The 23440-nt window shown below is 43.4% G+C and overlaps 1 protein-coding gene across 1 annotated transcript; it reads left to right on the top strand.

Annotated features, from left to right (window-relative positions):
• The first annotated feature begins 1078 nt into the window (after positions 1-1078).
• irs4b (insulin receptor substrate 4b) lies at positions 1079-20479 on the top strand. The gene is made up of 2 exons (XM_079672190.1): positions 1079-5452; positions 16865-20479. The coding sequence occupies exons 1-2, from the start codon at positions 1450-1452 to the stop codon at positions 16867-16869; spliced, it is 4008 nt and encodes a 1335-aa protein (XP_079528316.1). The 5' UTR covers positions 1079-1449; the 3' UTR covers positions 16870-20479.
• The last annotated feature ends 2961 nt before the right edge of the window (positions 20480-23440 follow it).

Consider the following 23440-nt stretch of genomic DNA (forward strand, 5'->3'; position numbering starts at 1 on the left):
ACTTACAGGTGTATGAGAGAGAAATGGGATGTTAAACAAGGTAAAAAAAACTACAGGGAATAGTGAAATGCGTAATTATCCATTCAAAATTGAAGTTACTTCTTTGACTGATTTTTTCTTTTACAGAGGAAGTCTGTTTTTTCTGCATTTGTTTGGTGTATAAGATTTTACATGGACAACATTGATTAAATCATGATTAATTGCCTAAATGTGGTCTTTGTGGATCCATTATATTGACTTATTGCTGCAGATTAACTTACATTTTTTCTACTAAATCTTGCTCAAAACTGCATTCAAAATTATATATGGTAAAAAAAGAGTAATCTTAAAACGTTTACATACAAAATACAAATATTTTTTGTGCTTCTTAGATATGTATTTAATTGGTTGTCTCATTTCGTTTACTTTTTAAATGCTCATATTTTATGCATAAATCTTGTTACTTTTGAATATTTGTGTGGATCATATTGGATTTATATTTTCTATGAATTATGATTAATGAAAGCGAGAAATGTAAAAGCTGTATTTCTGATGCAATTATGTGTAAGCTGCTGTTATTTATTTTTATTTCAGGGTAATGGCTCGTATATTTCGTACCTGAAGGTCTGATATCTTTTTTTAAAACCTAAAGCCTGACCCCAGACCTGTCTGCTCACAGCTACAGGGGGAAGACTCCGGGGGCTCTTTGGTTCGTCTGCAGGTCTGGGATCAGCTTTCTACGTCAAAAGAATAGCTGTAAACCCTAACAACAGACTCCAGATCAGCCCTGAAGTCACCGCCTTATTTATAACTTTAGTAAAACTTTCTGCAACGTGATTGGTGGCAGCCATTTACGCAAAAGCACCAATACCCTCCACCGATTGGCTGACACAGCTGTCATGTAACGTCAATCAAACTGACGGACCAATCAGAGCCCGTGTTTCCGTCTTTGTTCCTCCCGTTTGGAGTGTGACGCAGAGGGTCATGTGTTGACGCAAAAGCTCTAATATCCCACACCGATTGGTTGCCGCAGCCTTCATGGAACGTCAATCAAACTGACAGACCAATCAGAAGCCGTGTTTGGGTCTTTGTTCCTCCCGTTTGCTGCGTGACGCGGAGGGTCATGTGTTGTTTGTGCTCTCGCCCGTAGAGATGTGTTAAGGAGGAGAAGGGAACGGATTGCTAACCCGAGCTAGCCGGATCCCTCCCGATTATAGAAAACACGGCAGTGCGTGGCCATGCACACACGGCAGGATTAAATCCGTGAGAAAAAAGCACGCTTTGGAATACAAAAAAAGGGACGAGAGGACTACTTTTCTTGCGGAATAACAAAGCCGGTGTGGATTTTGCATTAAAAAAATCTGAGCCAGCTGGCCTAGCCGGACTCTGGGAGCTCGTCTCCCAAAAACAACAAGAATGGGGTCTAGCTTCACTCCGAATAGCTAGTAAAGAGTGACCTTTAATTGCAGAATGGCAAATTTCACGAATTACCAGGAGGGTAAAGCAGTGATGTTGATGGTGGAGGCGCACGGTACAAATGGAGATGGATCGGTCGGGGAACCCCCTTCCCAGTTAATTAATATCGGAGGTGGTGCTGGTGGTGGTTCTCGCTTGCATCAACATCTACCGCCCTCCAACCACCACAATCAGTACCAGCTGGCCCCACAGCAGCAGCATCTTTCCGGGGAAAACATTGCAGAGTCTCCAGGCTGCAGGAAAGCCTCTTCTTCTTCCAACGCGGAGGAATCTGCCGCTTCGCCCGCCGTTAGCGGCAGCCATGTCTACGCGGCGGTGAGCGTCAATAACACCTCCGATGTTGTGGATGATATTCGCAAATGTGGCTATTTAAGGAAACAGAAACATGGACATAAGAGATTTTTTGTGCTCAGGGCTGCCAGTCACCTCGGTCCGAGCCGCTTGGAGTATTATGACAGCGAGAAGAAATTCAGGAGCAGCCTGCGCTCTGCTGCCGCTGCTGCTGCCGCGTCTGCTGCAAGCGGTGGAGTTGTGGCCGCTTCTCCCCCGAAAAGGGTTATTTACCTCTACCAGTGCTTCACGGTGAACAAAAGGGCGGATTCCAAAAACAAACACCTCATTGCGCTTTACACTAAGGATGAATATTTTGCCATTGTGGCGGAAAACGAGCTGGAGCAGGAGGACTGGTACGTGGCTGTCAGTGAGTTGATGGGTGAGGGCAAAAAAGGGCATGTGGATTCAGATGATTTAGATGATGGATATGGTACTGTCACCCCTGGTACTGTGTTTAAAGAGGTGTGGCAGGTGAATGTGAAACCTAAAGGACTGGGTCAAACTAAAAACCTCACAGGTGTTTACCGGCTATGCCTCTCAACGAAAACAGTTCACCTGGTAAAGTTGAACTCTGAAACCCCCTGTGTTAACCTCCAGTTGATGAATATCAGACGCTGTGGACATTCAGAAAGTTTCTTTTTCATTGAAGTGGGTCGCTCCTCCTCAATCGGGCCCGGGGAGATATGGATGCAGGTGGATGATTCTGTAGTGGCCCAAAACATGCATGAAACCATCTTGGAGACGATGAAAGCCCTGAAAGCTTTTGCAGAGTTTCGGCCCAGGAGTAAGAGCCAATCATCCGGCTCCAACCCGATGCCCTTCATCACGACGCGGCGCCACCTTGGAAACCTGCCTCCGAGCCAGACGGGACTCCAGCGGCGGTCGAGAACAGAGTCAGTCGTCGGCACGCCACCGTCGAGTAAAAGCTCCGGGGCGAGTGGTTATCGCTTCCGAACATCCAGTGAGGGCGAGGGGACGATGAACCGGCCGTTTCGCTCCGCCACAGGAAGTCTGGTTCACCTCAACTCTGCACGGGCCCATCATTGTCGTCAGGAAGGCGCCGGCAGCAGTGGTGTCGCTACAGGAAATGCTGGTACGAGCACAGGAAGTGGACGCTACGTCAGAGCCATCCAGGGGTCGTCGTCCGCTTATCATGCCCGCTCCGCCTCACTCCCAGTCTCCCACTTCCCCTCCACCACCAGCCCAGTTAGCGTATCCTCCAGTAGCGGCCATGGCTCCGTTTCCGACACACTAACCCGCCCGTCGAGCGCCTCAATATGCGGCTCTCCATCCGATGGAGGCTTCAACTCATCGGATGAATACGGATCCAGTCCCGGCGACTTTAGGTACTTCCGGGTACGGAGCAACACGCCAGACTCCCTCGGAAACACGCCGCCAATCAGAGAAGAGAACTGTCTAAACGACTACATGGCGATGGGCTGGAACCGGGAAGTTTTCGGCACCAGCTCCGGAAACAACAGCGGAGGAGACACGCCACGAGACGAAAGCACGTCGACGACGGAAGAGGACCGCTTTTCTTCATCGTCGCTGAGGAGGAGGACGCACTCGTTCTCCAGAGCGGCTGCTGCTGCTGCTGCTGGCGGCAGTGGAGCGACCGGCGGTTCTGGGGTAGCAGTTTACCAAAAAATGACCCAGACCAACTTCTCATTGGACGAAGGGTCGGATATCGTGTTACCGTTTGGCAGTGGGTTGCTTCGTGGCGGGCCTTCTTCCTCTTCTTCATCGCTACGATCCGACTACAGCTCCTGCTCCGAGCACAGCCAGCCGAGCCGACCCTCCACTCTCTCCCGTACCGAAACCAGCTCTGATCGCCCTCCTCCATCTTCCTCTTCCTCTGCTAAAGAAGACAGCGGCTACATGCCTATGATGTGTGGCGTGGCTTCATCGTCGCAAGACACTCCCCCTGACTACATGCCTATGCAACCCGGCTCTTACCCCCACCCCGTCTCTAATTCCCCGCAGTTTCACAGTCCAGCTTTAGGTCACCGTTCAGCCCACCAGCTCCAGCCCCAAGACTCCCACGGCTACATGATGATGCTCCCAGGGGGCGGAGGCTCTCCTTCCCCAGGACATCCGGCCTCCCCCAGCCCTCACAGTAGCTCCAGCATGCCCGATGGGAGTGACAGCATAGCAGAGAGACCAGAAAATGGAGAATATATGGACATGTCGTACTGCAGCGGTGGGTCACGAAAGCCCCCGAATGAAGGGAACGGTGGGTATTATACACCTGGTACACCTGAGGGCACCCCAAAGTCTTACAGCCCTTATTTCTCCCTCCCTCGCTCCTACAAAGCCCCCACCAGAGAGAGAGATGAGAAGGAATATGGGGAGTATGTTCCCATGAGTTCTCCTGCCAAGCCAGTTTTTTCATCCATTGCCACAGCTTCCATGTCAACACCAGAGAAAAGGGCTGGGGGAGGCAGTAGCGGCAATTTAACCCCTTCACACCCACCCCCGCCTTACGGTGCTCACCACACGACCGCAGCGATGGGCGACAGACGTGCCGAGAGGCCGAACCGCCTTCCTTTGGGCCGACGAAGTTTCCACGGTCCACTGCGGGTTAGTGAGCCCCCCACGGCGTCTTCAGGCACCTCAACATCTGTCCCCGCCACCGTCAGCTCCTCCGAAAGACCCTCAAGTCCCGGAGAGTATATTAACATTGAGTTTGGCGATCACTATCCTCACCAACAACAGCCCCCCGATTATCCCCACACTGTCCAAGACGAAGCGCCTTCTTCAAGTGACCGCCGCTCCTCCCCTCACCAGGATTATATGAGTGTGGAGGTGGGGGCAGATCAGCAGGACGCCTCTGGATGTAAAAAACAATCACCCAGACCCAGTCTAGTCGCCCCCTGGAACCCACCGAGCTACATCCGACCGCTGGCTACCAATCCTGGGGCCTCTCCTGGAGCCGGAGGTCACTGGAGTTCGATGGGCGACGACTACACGGACATGACGTTCAGCAGAGGGGAGAGGACTCAAAGCAGTCCGACAGCCATGCTGCAGCATCTCTGTGTGATAGAGGGACGTTACGGCCACCCTCCCCCCTCCTCTTCCTCACCCCCTCTCCTTCCTCTCACCCCTTCGAGCCCAGGAAGGGTGCAGACACAACAGCTGGAGCCCAAGGTGGTTCGAGCCGACCCGCAAGGCCGACGGAGACACAGTTCAGAGACTTTCTCCTCCACATCTTCCTCTAATTCAACTCCGTCTGGAATTGTACCCTCAGCAAACCCCCCAACAGTGGCCAACCCCACAGCCCCTTACCTAGCGGAGGGTCAGGCTTCCAGGTGGACCAGCTCGGCGTCTTTTGACAGCATGTGGGTGTCCATGGAGGGTCTCGGCGGGGAGTCACCGGTCCACCATGCTCCTGTAAGATCCATGGAAATGGGTGCAGCATCTGCATCATCATCATCCTCTGGAGGCGGCAGGATGTGCAGGAACATGTCTGTGGGATACCAGAACGGCCTGAACTACATCGCCTTGGAGCTGCGGGAGGACGGGAGTGACGCGGGAGTAACGTCTGGAGCCGGGAGCAGCAACGGGGGTTTGGCGTCGACGCCGGGGACGGTGCCGACGCCGGAGAACGGAGCCTACGCCAGCATAGACTTCACCAAATCAGACGGGGTCACGACGACAACGAAGGGTGAGTATACAAGTGTGTGTTTGGGTCTAAAGATGCTGCATTGTGGGTCCTTTGACGGCCATTAGTCACATTTTTATAATAACTTTTATTTATGTTGCAACTTTCATGCAAGATGCAGCCCGTAAAGTGCTTTGCAGAAGAAGAGAAGATACATACAAACAATAACAATGAGTGCAAATAACGAGTAAGAAACATATTTTGAAATGAGTTATGAAAAACAAAACAGAAAAATCACAAAACCCCGAATTAAATAACTAATTTACATTCCAAGGGAGATTGCTGTTCTAAAATCCAAAAGGTTATTCTCTCCTTTCGTGTGTGTGTGTGTGTGTGTGTGTGTGTGTGTGTGTGTGTGTGTGTGTGTGTGTGTGTGTGTGTGTGTGTGTGTGTGTGTGTGTGTGTGTGTGTGTGTGTGTGTGTGTGTGTGTGTGTGTGTGTGTGTGTGTGTGTGTGTGTGTGTGTATTTTCTCCCGTCCCTGAAATCTAAAATAACCCTAAGTACCGCATGCTATTATTAGTCGGATTTTATCTCGCGAATCTATTTTGGATGGAGTCCCTGTGATCTTGACAAGGCTACGTTCGAGCGCTTTGAGCAGCCAGAAGTTACTCTTTGAAGGCATCTATCCAGGGAGCTGAAAGTCTCGCCTATAACAGGAAGTGGCACCAATATGTGGTTCACGTTGAGGTCTGCGTGTGTTGTGCAGTAGACAATTAGCTCGAGGTTCATCTGAGGCCAAGTGAGGACTGAATTTCTCCCCAAAAAAGAGCCCGACTTCCTGTCTTTGTAGTGTTTCTTCTGTGCCTGTTTGAGCATGTGCCGCTGTTTTCTTTGTGTCAGCATGTTTGCAGAGTGTACTTAATGTGTGTGTGTTCACAGCCTTTTGTCTGCTGTTAAGGCTGTCACTTGAGACATCGTTAAAATATATATTTATTTCTACAGAACAGGGATGAGTGCAGTAGCGGTTAGCATATTGGCAAACACATAAAACAGTGCTGTGATTGAATGAATCTTGATGGTGTTTACTTTTTGCGGTGTTGAGTAAACTCAGTAGGACATACGCTATGTGTATAATGTGCAAAGAAAACTTAAAATATTACATTTCAATCAAAGAAAAGCAGAGAATCCTCACAATAGGCACCATGGTTACTTCACGTAGGTTTTGATTTGTTGTCACTGTTATCGAATATCACTTCTAATGAAATATATATTGATAAAAGTACATTGTATTGAAATAGCAGCTGTAGCTTGCATTGAGACGTGAGTCTGGTTTACTGCAGTCTTAAAAAGCCCAGACGTGGATATGTGTGTGTGTTATTAACATAGTGCTGAGGTTAGGTCTGCAGTCAGTGTTCGAGATCAAGAGGAATACAAGAGGATGTTTTGACTCAGTTTTCAGTCTTGCGTTTCCCCTTTTTCCTCGCCTCCTTTCCCATATCGTGTCCTCTCTTTTATACTCCCTGCTCTCCCCCTCCCATCCTCCCTGACTCTCGCTTCGTGTGTGTGTGCATGAGTCAGGATTCTCTGCAAACGCTGGCTGACTCATTTGTTTATCGTGGTGCGATGAAAGCGTGTGTGTGTGTCGTGTAAATCAGTGCTGTGTGTGTGTGTGTGTGTGTGTGTGTGTGTGAAATGTTAATCCACACACACTGTCTGCTTTTCTGTGTGTGTGTTGGACACATCTATGTAGGTGTGTGTGTGTGTTTATACGCGCTGAGTCATGGCAGGCAGCCTTTGATGTGGCGCTGTAATTTCGGCGGCAGCGTGTCAAGGCACACAGTCGGGAGGAAACGCATCATCATCGCTCAGGAATGCACTTCCTGTCAGCTGCGATGCATGCACACCTGGATCCTTGACCCAGAGGAGAGAAAAGGGAGGTTTTCTGTCCAGCTGTCAAGAAAATTCAGCCGTAAATATGAGATAAAAGGTTCATTCAGCCGGGCTTTACGGGACTGGAGATGCCAGGGGGAGAACAATAATGGAGGAAATATTGGGACTTTGAGGAAGAAATAGCACTTTTGCGTTGAGTTGTGCTCCATTTGGAACAACATTGCTTATTTTGTTTAATAATGCAAATCAGTTTAGCAGGAATTGATAATCTGTGCATTGTTATTCTCATTATCCTTTTTGATTAAATATGTATTGAAGACACACAGAAAATACATTTGGTACATTGATAGGTTGGATTGAACCGTTCAAAGTGTTCAACATTAGTCTCTACTATTGTACATCAATTATTCTCTTATCCTTGCATCACGTTACATTGATCTTGATTGTGTTTCATTTGAAAGAAGACCCTTTCCAAACAGTCGGTAGAATACATCGCGTTGGTCTTGATTTCTCTGCAGCTCTACAATAGTTAATTACGAATATTATTTTTATAGTATCGTGCTTCCTGCGATTTGGATATTATATGAAATGAGTTGCGATTTTGATGCATTTTCTAACCCTAACAACAGGGTTTATGGTTCATTTGTTAACCTTGTTGTTATAAAGACAAGTAGTATTGCAACCAATCGTACTTTTAATAACTTAATTAATCTGTCTTTTGCAGACCATTGCAACTTTTTAGAGGCAAGAAAAACATGCAAAAACCTATGTTTGAGAAATCAAAACAAGACTATATTGTTGTGTTTTAGCTTCAACAGTTATTTAATCGTTTTAATCACTGATGGTTTTCCAATAGGGCTGTCCCGAATACCATTTTTCGGGCTCCGGATATTCGGTATTAATCAGCAGCGAATATTCGGCCCGCGGGCAGGGGGTGCGTAGTATTCAGCAGCGATGACCTTTCCTTTAGTTATTCTACAGTATTGTTGTTTTCTAGTTATTTGTTAATGTATACAACCCAATTTGTGTTCTTTGAAATTCAAAAGGATATCTTATTGTGTTTGTTTTGTTCTTTCGTTGCAGTTGTATATGTCTTAAGTGTAATTTGGCATGGCTTCCTATTTTGTATGCTTTTATTTTGAAGGAGAGGTAGCGCTGTTGACAGGAAGTTGTTGTTGCTATGGAAACACCATGACGGAGATTAACGGAGAAAAAGTAATATCTACATATAAAGACGGAGAAAGTAAACAATAACGTTTATGGTTACGTGTTAGCACCTCCCGAAGAGGCACAAGCTCTTATTTTAAATTAAAATAAAAACGAAAATCTGAATAACGAAATTGAAACCCAAATAGTACTCTAACGAACGAGTATTCGGATATTCGGGTACAGCCCTATTTTTCATGCTAAAGAACAGCATTTATTAACTCCATGTGTACTTTACATCTCCATCATTTCCCTTTTTTAGTTTCAACTTTGGACTTCTGCATCTGCTCTACGTTCTCAGAAACGATGCTCTCTCTTGGGAAAGTTTGATCGCTAAATATCCCGTTTTGTTGAATAATTAAAAGAGTTTTATATAATCTAGCTAGCAGCCCTTTTGAACAAAACAAAAGAGCGGCTCTATCATAAAACACTTATAATAACTTCCCACATCTGGAGAAGATGGTACAAGCAATACTATATTCTGTCAAAAAACAATCGTCAAAACTCATATAAAAGAATAAACAACTAAGATTGTCTTTACTTTGTGTACTTTTAATATATCTTAAAGGTCCCATGTCTTGCTTTTCCGGTTATTACCCGTCCCCTTGTGTGTTATGAAGGTGTTTCTGCATGTAAACGGTCTGCAGAGTCAAAACCCTCAAAGTACACCCTGTAGCGAGTAAAACCCTAACACAGAAAAGACCTTCCCAAAACGCGTCGTTGGAGATACGTCACTGTCCATTGTTTACTTCCTGGGTATCGTGAAGTAGGAATGGCCAGTAGCCGCGCCCAGAGCTATGACGCGATACGGTCATGCGGTACCCAGAACCAAATGGACCAATCCGTGGAGCCGTTACGTTACGTCCGCGGAGCCGTTACGTTAAGCCCCCGCTGATTGGTCCAAATTGACCAATCCACGGACTTCCTCACACACACACTCAGTGCAGGCAGCCCTGCTGATCTCTCCTCCCTGGCTGCAGGCTGATAACAGACAGTTGGGATCGCGGCGAAATTCTCTCTGCAGACCCATTCTCACAGCGTTTATCAACCTTTTTCTTACTCAATATCAAGCCACACTTATTGGTTTTACTTCGACTGTGACTTTGTGTGTGCTCAGGGTGAGTTTGGATGTGTTTCGCTAAACAAGGAAACCACACCTCCACGGAGCTCAGCGCGATTCACAACGTCCCGACCAATCAGAGCACACTGTTTGTTTTCCAATGTGAGTTTGGAAAATTGCACAATATAAATCTATTCTATTAGACCTCAACAATGGAATTATGATCAGTGGAAATGGCCATGAAATGGAACCTTCAACCACACATTAAATGGTTAAAAACTGTCTCCACGGCGTCTTTGGCACGATCTCGGTCTCTTTTAGTGGATTTTTCAGGCCCTTTTTAACAAAACAAAAGACTTGAATAACATAAAGTACTGGAGTAAATGTACTCAGTAACCCCCCAACCTCTGGAGGAGACGGTGCGTGGCTGCCCTTTTCCTCTCGTTCCCACCTCCTCTGCCAAACCCTTCTATATTTACAAGTCTATTTCCAGACTGACACCAGTTTATGGGCCGGTCCGAGGCACGCTGGTAACAGGACCCCCCTTTCTGCTCGGAGGGCTCTCTCTCTCTCAAATAGCCTCATATATTCACCCACAGATGTTAGAGTTATTAACCATCATGCATGCACACAAGGCCATTTACTTTCTGACCGTCACAGGAAAATACCACTGTTTTCCGCAGAGGTTTTGGTGTCAAAGGTGTCAAAAGTACTCGGCTCCGGTAGTTAAAAAGTAGAAATACGAGAGTGTAGGAATACTGTGTTACAAGTCCTGCATTCGTGAGGTGACTCGAGGTTTAAATTTCAGTTGCATTGTGTAATCAATTATCTTTTGCTAATGTGATAGTAAGATAGGATTGCTTATTTTTCCAAATAAAAGGGATTTATGGATTATTAATACATATTTTTTCTAAGTGGATCTGTCCCAAACAAAGCTAGGATGTCTCTGCAGCATCGAACATAATTAATACAACACAAGTCCATATTTCAGTCTTTCCACTATTTCTGCCACCACATGCTAAACACTTCGCTTATTAATTGGACCTAGTAGGTTATTTGAAGGCGTCACGTTGCACTTCAGACATTCAAATAGTGAGGAATTCATACAGTTATTGAACATAAAACCTAAATGCGGCTCCAGATGACTCGATGCAAGGAAACAGCTGTTATTCACCTGAAGTTCATTCATGTTTTACAAACAATTTTTGGAAGTCATGCAAGTGGAAGAAAGCGTTATTAATTGAGCTCCACATGCAGCAGCAGGGCTCTCTCTTTGGGAAGTGTCTCGTCAGTAATGCAGCCTCCTAAACTCTGACAGCTATGTGCTCAGAGAGTTCAGTTACTGTGAAGTGTGGGTTTCAGAGGCTTTCGTTCCGTCACTCGATCGGTTCCTCTCAAACATGCGGGAACTCCCATTTTCTACCTTCATTTGTCTCTCTCTCTCTCACTCTCTCTCTCTCCCTCTCACACTCTCACTCTCTCACTCTCTCTCTCTCGCTCTCTCACTCCCTCTCACACTCTCACTCTCTATCTCTCTCACTCTCACTCTCTCTCCCTCTCTCTCTCCCTCTCTCTCTCCCTCTCTCACTCCCCCTCTCTCTCTCTCTCTCTCTCTCCCCATTTCACTCTCTCTATCTCTCTCCCTCTCTCTCCCTCTCTCACTCTCTCTCTCTCCCTCTCACACTCTCACTCTCTACCTCTCTCTCTCTCCCTCTCACACTCTCTCTCTCTCTCTCTCTCCCTCTCTCTCTCCCTCTCTCTCTCCCTCTCTCTCTCCCTCTCTCACTCTCTCTCTCTATCTCTCTCACTCTCACTCTCTCCCTCTCACACTCTCACTCTCTACCTCTCTCTCTCCCCATCTCACTCTCTCTCTCTCTCCCTCTCCCTCTCTCTCTCTCTCCCTCTCTCTCTCCCTCTCACACTCTCACTCTCTACCTCTCTCTCTCTCTCTCCCCATCTCACTCTCTCTCTCTCTCTCCCTCTCTCTCTCCCTCTCACTCTCCCTCTCCCACTCTCACTCTCTATCTCTCTCTCTCTCTCTCTCTCTCTCCATCTCACTCTCTCTATCTCCCTCTCTCTCTCTCCCCATCTCACTCTCTCTCTCTCTCTCCCCATCTCACTCTCTCTCTCTCTCTCCCCATCTCACTCTCTCTCACTCTCCCTCTCCCACTCTCACTCTCTATCTCTCTCACTCTCACTCTCTCTCTCTCTCTCCATCTCACTCTCTCTATCTCCCTCTCTCTCTCTCTCCCCATCTCACTCTCTCTCTCTCTCCCCATCTCACTCTCTCTCTCTCTCTCTCTCCCCATCTCACTCTCTCTCACTCTCCCTCTCTCTCTCTCTCTCTCTCTGACATACGGTAATAATAAAGCAGGGTTTTACTAGAGAACCCCGAGACTCACTGGAATGTGACGTTAGATGTTTTACAAGAGAAAGTCTGTGTGTGTAAAAAAACGAGAGCGTTTGTTCGACTTATTGATCCTGGTTTCTTCTTTTTTTTCACATTTTGAACTAACAGAAAAATCCAAAATGTCTACAAGCTGCAGGGAAATAGTGTTTTGAGCAGAAATCTTAGAAGTTTTTACCTTTTTCACAACTTATATGACTAGAAGACATCATAGAAATATCAAGAAGTGTTCGATTGTAGGCTGTTTTTATACATTTTGTAGCCGTTCTCTCTGCGATAAATCACCAATATTTACGAAAACGGCCTTAAACATGTAGAAACACTTGTTTTTATGCTAGATATACAGTATATGGTTCATTTGACTACTACACTCCTTGACAATTTAGCCTGATTGTAAGCAAATAAGGGTAAAGATGGTGCAAAATGAAATCTATTACTGTTGTTTTTAAGCTGAAAACAAACAACAACGGCGTTCTAGATCTAAGGAGAAGGAAAAACGATTCGCTTCGAGTATCTGATCAAATTCCCGTCCACTCTCATTCCTCAATCTGCACTTTAAAGGCCGTCAGGTCAACACGTTGCACTCGCTGGAAACTCCCATCATGCATTTCATCTGTTGTCCCAGCTGGGGGAATGAGGATTTTAGGAAAGAGAGAGAGAGGGAGAGAGAGAGACGGCCTGTGTTGAAACGACACAAAAAGGTGTGTGTGTGTGTGTGTGTGTGTGTGTGTGTGTGTGTGTGTGTGTGTGTGTGTGTGTGTGTGTGTGTGTGTGTGTGTGTGTGTGTGTGTGTGTGTGTGTGTGTGTGTGTGTGTGTGTGTGTGTGTGTGTGTGTGTGTGTGTGTGTGTGTGTGTGTGTGTGTGTGTGTGTGTGTGTGTGAGATGGAGGTCAATTCAGTTCAGGTGGGCTTGTGTCCTAAGAAAGTTGTTTTGATTAAAGTCCAGGACGAGACTGCAGAAAACCCAGAGACCTCAAACTGCTCTTTTTCTGTCTCCACGTCTTTCTCAATTAATATCAATGGGGCTTTTTTTGGCATGGGATACATGTTAGCGTTGCAACTATATACAAGTACAGATAACTTGAAATAGCCTTTTGAAAAATGAATTTGTATAAGTAAAGATGTCTTAACATAAAGAAATGTAAACGTTGCATATATAACGTGGACACCTCTTTTATTTTTAATGATACGTGTTGCAACGTCACTTTCTCCCATGTAAAAAGTACCTCAGGTCTTTTTTGGGTTGCCAGGTTTGTCTGCATCCCTTAGTTGTGGTCACCTTACTTTGGATATCATCCCAAGTAATTAGTGCATTTTGTTGTTTTTTCCTTACGTCAAAGTCTTGGTATTGGACTTTTATTTTGGCATTGCTCTTCCTCTACCTCAGGTCTTTTTTGGGTTGCCAGGTTTGTCTGCATCCTTTAGTTGTGGTCACCTTACTTAGGCTATCATTCGGTTGATGTTTGGCCCACTGAAACATTTTATTTCTCAATCTGTGACACATATTTTGTGTTTTTTTCCTTAAGTCAAAGTCTAGGTATTTGAGTTTTAGTTTGGCATTGCTCTTCTTCTACCTCAGGTCTTTTAGGGTTGCCAGGTTTGTCTGCGTCCCTTAGTTGTGGTCACCTTACTTTGGATATCATCCCAAGTAATTAGTTCATTTTGTTGTTTTTTTTCTTACGTCAAAGTCTAGGTATTTGAGTTTTAGTTTGGCATTGCTCTTCCTCTCCCCCAGGTCTTTTTAGGGTTGCCAGGTTTGTCTGCGTCCCTTAGTTGTGGTCACCTTACTTTAAGTGAGTGTGTCGTTCTTCCTCTTCCTCCTCTCTGTGTGCTCCTGTCTTTTTTTCTATCCATCTTGTTCTCTCATCCCCCCTGACAAACATTCGCAGCAGCATTCCAGCCGTGCCCCCTGTCAAAGCGCCTGTATTGTGGCGTGCCGCTCACATTGTTGTTTCGCACAAAGCCTCGCTCTCAGTGGAATAACCCAGCTGGACTCCGGCCACGAAACACAGGATCACACGAGGCCAAAGCGGCCGTGATAGCAGGCAGGAAACAGACTTAATGTGTGTGTCTGCTGGCAGCCGCAGAGATCCAAAGTTCACCGGCCACGCTCACTTATTTACCGGGCAAACACGTTTTTTTAATCAGCGAGTAGAGAGAGCCAAAGCCGCCGGGTCTCACATGTGTGGGGCGTCTTTTTAAAAAGCTTTCAGACCCAATGTGACTGTGATTATAGGACCAGAGGTTTGTTTCCATGATTGTTGATGTTACAGCTGTGCTAAATGACCTCTAAGAGTGTACAGAACTTATTTACAAGTCTGGTTGTTGGTCATTTCTTCTACTATTTCAACAATTGGATAGTTTATTCATCCAAAAAACTAACAAAATTAGTAGAAACAGGGCAGAAAGCTCATTCTATACAGAGGTATTTCTCCCGTTAGTCATACATAGCAGGATAAAGAAAAAAAGATAATTCTGTAATCAAATACTCTCACAGGTAAACACAATTTTATATATATATATATATATATACATTAGGGCTGTCAAACGATTAACAATTGTAATCAGATTAATCACAGCTTAAACATGAATTAATCATGATTAATCACCATTCGAACTATTCCAAAATATGCCATTTCTTTATGTATATTGTTGTGGGAATGGAAAGATAAATGAAAGAAGGCGGATATATCCATTTAACATACAGTATGTATGTTTATTATAACATGTTTCTGTGTGTCAAAATGAAAGACAGCCCACACACCTATCAATCATCAAACCGTGGGGTCTTATTTCATTAATTTACGTGTTGATTTCTATCAACACGTAATGTTGTATCGATGTATATAGAGCAGAGATGTACTACAGCAAAAGTATTCTCCGTCGGGTCTTCCTGCAACAACACCACGCCGTTATCTTGATTCTGATTGGCCAGAAGACATTATCAAAGATGTTCTATTGAGAAGACGATCACTACGTGACAAAAGTTTTCAAAACGGTTTCTAGTCTTCGGTATTTCCAGACAAGTGGCTACTGAAATAAATCTTACTAACTGCTGTCTGTGCAATTTACTCCGCGAGTTGGAGCACTTTATTTTGCTTACTTTAACATCATTTTTCATGGTGGGGCTAAGCCATTTCTTGGTATGGCTGTAGCCTACCCCAGGCATACCCTGGCATTGCCACTGGTGGGATGTATGGGGCGTACCATTCTGCACATGCGTTAAATGCGTTAAATATTTTAACGCAATTCATTCAAAAAATGAATTGCCGCTGTTAACGCGATCATTTTTGACAGCATTAATATACATACATATTATGTACACACACTAGTGCTGTAGTGATGCGTCGACTTCAAAATATCGTTGACGACATATTTGCTCGTCGACGCATCGCCACACACACGTGGGTCACCCAAAACAACAACAAGCAGTTCGCAATCGCACTTTAAACACTATGGAGACTGAAAAGGCTACCACCTCCTCCTCACAGGATTGGGCACGAAGCCCTGCAAAAAGCCCCCAAACAAAAACATCTCGCCCTAGGTCTTTCAAATTGAATTTATTGAAATCTCCAATATCAACGTAAGAGCTTGTTCGGGGGGTGCTAACACTTAACCATAAACTTTATCGTTTACTTTCTCCGTCTTTATATGTAGATATTACTTTTCTCCGTTAATCTCAGTCACGTTGTTTCCATAGCAACAACAACTTCCTGTCAACAGGGCTACCTCTCCTTCAAAATAAAAGCATATTCATAAATAGGAACAGCTCTAGTGTGTTGTGCAGCTTGAGTTCTGTGCACTTGGGTAGTGCTAACTATCCTATAGCTCTCCGTGCGGTTTGTTCGTGCTTGGTTGGTTAGTAGTTAATGTTAGCTACCTAGCTAGCGGCGCCAGCTGTGTGTTAGTTAACGTTTTGTCAGCATATAGCAATGTTAAAACGAAGTAAACTGGATATAAAATCCCCAAACAGGTGAAAACCTACCAGTTTCCCCCACTGTCTCTGCCACCTCCCTCCATGCCTGGTTCCTCCGGTTTGTATCCCGGCAAATAGTTCTGGTCGTAAAGAACCGGGTGATTTGCTACCTTAATTTCTCGTTTGGAATATGAGGAAATGAACTGCGGTCTGGCTCTCCCAGCTTGCACACGGTTTGATTGGCTAGCGCTTGTACTGTCAGATTTGCATAAACGGGATTTGATTGGCTGACGCTTCCAGCTCAGCTTCAAAAGTTGAACATTGCTCAACTTTTGAATCCTGAAAATCCTGTAAATCTTTGCTTTGCTTCCCCACAATGCAGTTCGGCAAAAAGCGAGGCAAAGTGACGTCACCCCCATTCAAAGTCAATGGGCAGAGAAGCGTTGGAAGATTTTTTAAAGCTGCTGTGTGGACGTACCGTTAAAGTTTAAACACAAGTCATGTGCTCGGAAGTGCTGTTCAACCATTGGTCAGACATTAAGGGGGTAAAAACGCAAATCCTGACAATTTCTACCGGAGCTTTGGAGCATCGGCAGGTCATTTTCATGCTGCTGTTAATCTGGAGAGCATATCAATGGACTCTAGCAGACGGCGCATATGATCATATAATCAGACAACTTGCAATGAAAAACATTATAACACATATAATGAGACGTTCTGCAGTCAGGAGGGCGTTTCACCGACGACAGGTGGCTCTGACTTTTATGTATAGTTGACGGAGCATTTTTACACTGTTCAACACTTCATTCTGCTTCACTCTTTCGCTAAAATTTTTGAAAACATCCGTGTTCTTGTGACTCGTAAATACTACGCTTCCTATGTTTTGGTGCGGACTGCGTTCACACCAGCGATGAACCGCTCCAGAGTTCACGAGCAAGCGCTCCGAGACCACCTATTTTAGATTTCTGACCTCTTCTCTTTCATTTTCTCTTACAGACTGAGCGTCGGGATAATGGTTCCCCTTCTTCCTCCTCCTCCTCTTCCTCCTCATCTCTCTGGTCGGGGCTCTCGACCTTTGACCTCTTCACACAGACGGAGAAGCCGCTCTGGATGCAGAAAAACAACAACAACAGATGACTAAAATGCTTGCATTTTTTATAAGTGTATTTTATCATTATTTTAGTGTTTTTTATGCATATCTTGTCCCGTTTTATTTTTTAATATAATTTCCCCCCTCTCACAATCAATGCTGCGAGTGTACGCTGCTTTTTCAACAGACTTTGGTGGGGGGGGTTAAAAAGAGCCTCATTATCAGGCTCTCCATACGGTATTAAAAAAGGGACGCTGGAAGCAACGGCATTATTGGTACGGACTTTTATGTTGCGTTGACTTTAAAATATGATTTTAATTCTATTTTGTACCCCCCATGCATTATCCTTCCTCAATATGGTACCGTACAGTTATGACATAAGTTGGAGTAGATTTATTATAATAGATTACCCAAATAAATGGTACAAGCTCACAGGTACTGCGATTGTTCCCAAATACCATCTTTACCACAGTGTACTGAAACAACCTTAAAACCATTACCCTCCTCATGTTCTGTAGCACATATTATATATTTATTTGTTGCAATAGGTACAAATATTCCGGTACATTTCTTTGTTTGCTTTCACTACAGCGATGGTACTCTGCAATGCTGGAAAGTTTTATTGTTTTTTATTCATTACTGATGTGTTTTAAAGGGGTCGTTTTGGCAAAAGCTATGAGGCTAGTTAGCTTAGCATAAAGACTGGAAGCAGAGGGAAACAGTTAGCCGAGTCTGAATTTTTCAAATGAGACATTACAGTATCTTTTGAAGCTTATAGTTTGACATTTTATAACTTGTATTGTTTAATCTGTACATACAACCCAGGTGTAAAGTTAATAATTCATGTTTTATGGGCTGTTATTATGGAGGACAATTTCCTGAAGTCTTGTTGTCCATCCCTCTCGTAAATCCATTTTGTAAAATGCCGAAAAGTACCCTTCGGCTTTTGTGCAGGTTAAACCAAAAAGATATCACATCATTATTGAGATCTCGAGTAACTGACAGGTGGATTTTGTTGACCTTAAAACAGAGCTAGGCTAGCTGTTTCCCTCCGTCTCAAGTCTTGATGCTAAGCTAAGCTAGCATCATCGAAAACCTGACGAGCAGAAAACTATTCCTTTAAAAAAAAATGACATGAGGAATTAGCTTGTAGCGGTTTTGGAAACTCGACTTTGACTTATCCGAAACTAAAGCAGGTTTTTTTTTTCGTTTTTGTCTTTCTTAAGTTTGACCTCATATGGTCCGTAGCACAGTTCAGGTTAGCGAGGGAAAGACACACACACACACACACACACACACACACACACACACACACACACCCCAGTGTAAAAGGTTAAAGCACAAAGTACAGATGCTGACACTGGGATGCAAACATAACACCTATGCACACATACACACACAAAATATCTGCAAGTGAAGTGTGTACCTTACAGCTGTGGCATTTATACACACACACACACACACACGTCATAAAGACACGTGTCACGGTCATGTGGCGTCTCCCATGTCTGCTCTATTTAGGCCCCCATTTTGGCTCTTTGTCAATGCTCTCTTGACGCACAAACACACACACTCACACACACTTGGTGACGCAAAGGGGTTTCCAGTAACCTGAGCTTTAGCCTCCAGGTGCAGCGCGCTGGTCACACTCACCCCGCTACAAACTCTCACACACCCGTATATGCACACACACACACATTCGGACAGGCGGTGGACACACACATCAATCACAGTCCTATCTGAACGCTTGCTGCCTTTTCACACACACACACACACACACACACACACACACACACACACACACACACACACACACACACACACACACTTTAACAGACTGACACGCCCATATTTAGCCTTTCTACTTTTCTCCTCTCCTATTTCTAGACTGACAGCCCGCAGAATTGCATTTTTTTTTTTCAGCATTCGCTCATCTAATGCTACAAATGCTTCCCTTCTTTTTAATCCTCCCACTCTTTGTTTTGTTGTTTTGAATTCATTTAGACTGAAAAGGCCTGTCACTCTCACTGCTCTTTTGTGTGCGACGCATCATTGTGGTGCCGCACAGCAGGAAATCTGACCGACTGAGCCGAGTGTCTTTAAATAATCCTCGTTTGAAGACGGTTTTTTGTCGAGGTTTAAGCGGAAAAACGTCGGTACAGAAACTCCACTTCCCCCTCCCTTATCATCCACATTTCAAACGGTCTGATTTCAAACCCACCAAATGCTGTTTTTGAAGCCTGTGACGTGTCTTATATGTACATTACGAACAATTTGACATACTTTTAGTTTGCCCCGCTCGTCGGACGATCAAATAATATTAAGGCTGCTGCCCAAGAATATTTTCTTATGTTTTGTGTACTTGCTATGCTACAGCGAAGTGTTGCTTTTTGAGTTTTATTTTATGGTAAATGCAAGATTTTTTTTTTGGGGGGGGGGGATTTTGAAAGAAGCCTCTGTAACTTATTTGAAGCATTATTCAAAAAATGGCTAAATGTTGTTCATGTCTGATTGCCTTCATGTTGGATTTGACCCCCTTTTTTTTTTAACCATGACCTTGAATTAATTTACACAGAATCTGTGTTTATTTTGGCAACTACTCAACCTCAAAACTGTCCTCGATTTTACCCATTCTGATGTTGAAAATCAGCTGTTGTGAATTTTTCTTGTTGGGGGGTGGAGAAATGAGAAAGAAGACCTACGTAATATATCATTATATATATATATATATATATAATCCTCGCAGAGAAGACTTAAGGTTACTGCATCATTATGCAATTTCCTTTTTCCTCTAATATTTTGGTTTCTTTTGTATTCTAGTTTACAGAGGGGAATAATCATCTTATTTTTGGTTGTTTTTGTCGTATTGGGGCGACCTTGTTTCTCTGAAAAACAAAGCAAGGCTAGTATTTTTCTTTTTTAAGAGTACATAGGCATTTTGCAGTTATTTGTATAATAAAATGGGCAACAACCTCTGCCTAATGTTTATTTTTTTGTAACTATATTACAGTTTATTTGCTGCTGTGTAGTACAGTTAACGGTCGGAAATGCTGTCGATGAAGATGATTTGGGAGGAGGGGGATTGGGAAGCAGATCTCATGTGTTCTTAGTTTCCGAGTTGAACGATGTTGTTTATTAGCTTTACATGAAAGAGAAAGAGTTAAAAAAAATACTGTGGAGGTGTGTATCCTTCGTATGTGCATTATTTTTCAGCGACGTACGTCCCATATACGAAAAAAAAAAAAAAGAGTTAAAAAATGTGTTGGAAATGGAAAATCCTCCTTCTGTAAATAAGGAAAACTCAAGTTGTCGCTTTTTTCCTGTTATGATCGGCGCCTCGGCAGGTGCCCCCCCTATTTTTTTGTTTTTGTGTTACTTCCTTCTCTCTTTTCTTTCTCGTTTTTCCTCGTGGAGGGAAAGGGGGGCGGGAGCAGGCGATTTGAGCATCGGCATAGTGTTTATATTTATCAAAACTTTTTTGCTTTCGATAGAGCTATTGCAATAAAAATGTGTTCATGTAACTGCGGTGGTCTCACTGTCTTCTTTACTGTGTGGGCGTCGTTCATCTTCATTTACAGTGCATACACAACCAGTGGTGGAAAGTACATTTACTCAAGCACAGAAGTAAAAGTACTGTCAAATGTACACATTGCAGCCGTGATATTAAACCAAAAGCATCATATATAATAGTGACGGTACATCTTAATGCATAATAACTTTGTTTTTCATATTTTAAGCACGTGTTTTTACTTAAATATGGGTTAGAATTAGGGCTGCTTAATTAAACGTATTTTAATCGCGATTACGATTATGGCTTGCAACGATATACGAAAACAACGTAATCGAAATAAAACGATTATTTTTTTATTATTATTACTTTTTTTTTTTTTTTTTGGGGGGGGGTTTTCAGTTGAATTATATTTAAAGTTCCGGGTAATCAACTGTTAAAAACATACTGTTCAACTTTTTTTCTCGCATGAATTAATGTTTTCAAAGTCAATGAATAATCGTATTTAATAATCGCAATTGCAATTATTGACCCAAATAATCGAGATTATGATTTTTGCCATAATCGAGCAGCCCTAGTTAAAATGCAGGATTTTAAAGTATTTTCACTATATACAGGACTGTCTCAGAAAATTAGAATATTGTGATAAAGTTCTTTATTTTCTGTAATGCAATTAAAAAAAACAAAAATGTCATACATTCTGGATTCATTACAAATCAACTGAAATATTGCAAGCCTTTTATTATTTTAATATTGCTGATTATGGCATACAGCTTAAGAAAACTCAAAAATCCTATCTCAAAAAATTAGAATAGTTCCTCAGACCAAGTAAAAAAAAAGATTTATAACAGCAAAACACAATCAAACATTTGAAAATGTCCATTAATGCACTCAGTACTTGGTTGGGAATCCTTTTGCACGGATTACTGCATCAATGCGGCGTGGCATGGAGGCAATCAGCCTGTGGCATTGCTGAGGTGTTATGGATGCCCAGGATGCTTCAATAGCAGCCTTTAGCTCATTAGCATTGTTGGGTCTGGTGTCTTTCAGCTTCTTCTTCACAATACCCCACATATTCTCTATGGGGTTCAGGTCAGGGGAATTTGCAGGCCAATCGAGGACAGTAATGCCATGGTCAGTACACCAGTTACTGGTGGTTTTGGCACTGTGGGCAGGTGCCAGATCATGCTGGAAAATGAATTCCTCATCTCCATAGAGCTTTTCAGCAGACGGAAGCATGTAGTGCTCTAAAATCTCTTGGTACACAGCTGCATTTACTCTGGGCTTGATGAAACACAGTGGACCAACACCAGCAGCTGACATGGCTCCCCAAACCATCGCTGACTGTGGGAACTTCACACTGGATTTCAAGCAACTTGGATTTTGCTCCTCTCCAGCCTTTCTCCAGACTCTGGCGCCTTGACTTCCAAATGAAATACAAAACTTGCTTTCGTCTGAAAAGAGGACTTTGGACCACTGTGCAACTGTCCAGTGCTTCTTTTCCTTAGCCCAAGTCAGACGCCTCTTCCGTTGTCTTGAGTTCAGAAGTGGCTTGACCATGGGAATACGGCTATTGTAGCCCATTTCCCGGACACGTCTGTGAACAGTGACTTTTGATACCTGGACTCCAGCTTCAGTCCACTGTCTTTGAAGCTCCCCCAAATTCTGGAAGCGACTCTTCTTCACAATGCTGTTAAGGCTGCGGTCATCTCTCTTGGTTGTGCAGCGTTTCCTGCCACATTTCCCCCTTCCAACAGAATTTTTGTGGATGTGCTTTGAAACTGCACACTGTGAACAGCTTGCTCTTTGAGAAATTTCTTTTTGTGTCTTACCCTCCTGATGGAGGGTGTCAATGACGGTCCTCTGGACAGCAGTCAGATCAGCAGTCTTCCCCATACTTGTGATTTAGTTTACTGAACCAAGCTGAGTGTTTTTCAAGGCTCAGGAAACCCTTGCAGGTGTTTCGAGTTAATTAGACGATTCAAGTGATTCGTTGAACACCCTACTAGTATACTTTTTCATGATATTCTAATATTTAGAGATAGGATATTTGAGTTTTCTTAAGCTGTATGCCATAATCAGCAATATTAAAATAATAAAAGGCTTGCAATATTTCAGTTGATTTGTAATGAATCCAGAATGTATGACATTTTTGTTTTTTTAATTGCATTACAGAAAATAAAGAACTTTATCACAATATTCTAATTTTCTGAGACAGTCCTGTATATTGTATTCGTACTTCTATTTAAGCTAACACTTCTTCCACCACATTTGATATTACTTCACAAGTCTGTTGTCTCTTAACTTGAATAGCACTTCCAATCAAAGTCAGTAGTGGAAAGTGCATGGAATCGACCTAAATGCATAAACATTGTCAAGTGTACACATTGCAGCAGTGATATTAAACCAAAAGCATCGTATAGAATAGTTAAGGTACATTTGTTTTTCATTTTTCCATCACATGTTCTTGATGATAACTCGTGTTTTTACTTAATTATGGTTTACAATGCAGGATTTTAAAGTATTTTCACTGTTGTATTAGTACTTCTATTTAAGTTAACACTTCTTCCACCACATTTGATATTTCTACACACGTCTGTTTTCTCTTAACTTGAAAAGCACTTCCAATCAAAGTCATTGAACGTAGATATTTTTGGTGTACAAAAATGTTAACGTGTGTGTTTATAGCGACTCTCAGGCAAATTTTGACACAGCGACTGTTTGAGATGTTTCACACACTTTGATTGAAGCAAACAACTGCCTGAGAAACAGGAGTAGAACAGAAAGTCTAGTACTCAACGTGACATTAATGTACATTAACGAAGTAGTATACTATGATATATAAGAAGTTGAAGAGGGATTTTCTCCTCTTGTGCCAGTCTAAAATGTGAATTTGCTCATTAAATAAATATATATATAATTGGACATTTGCAATTTTCTCAATGTCTGACACCTTTATTAGACAATCCTTTTT

The sequence above is a fragment of the Notothenia rossii genome, assembly GCF_949606895.1.
Source record: "Notothenia rossii genome assembly, chromosome: 3".
Classification (NCBI taxonomy): Eukaryota; Metazoa; Chordata; class Actinopteri; order Perciformes; family Nototheniidae; genus Notothenia; species Notothenia rossii.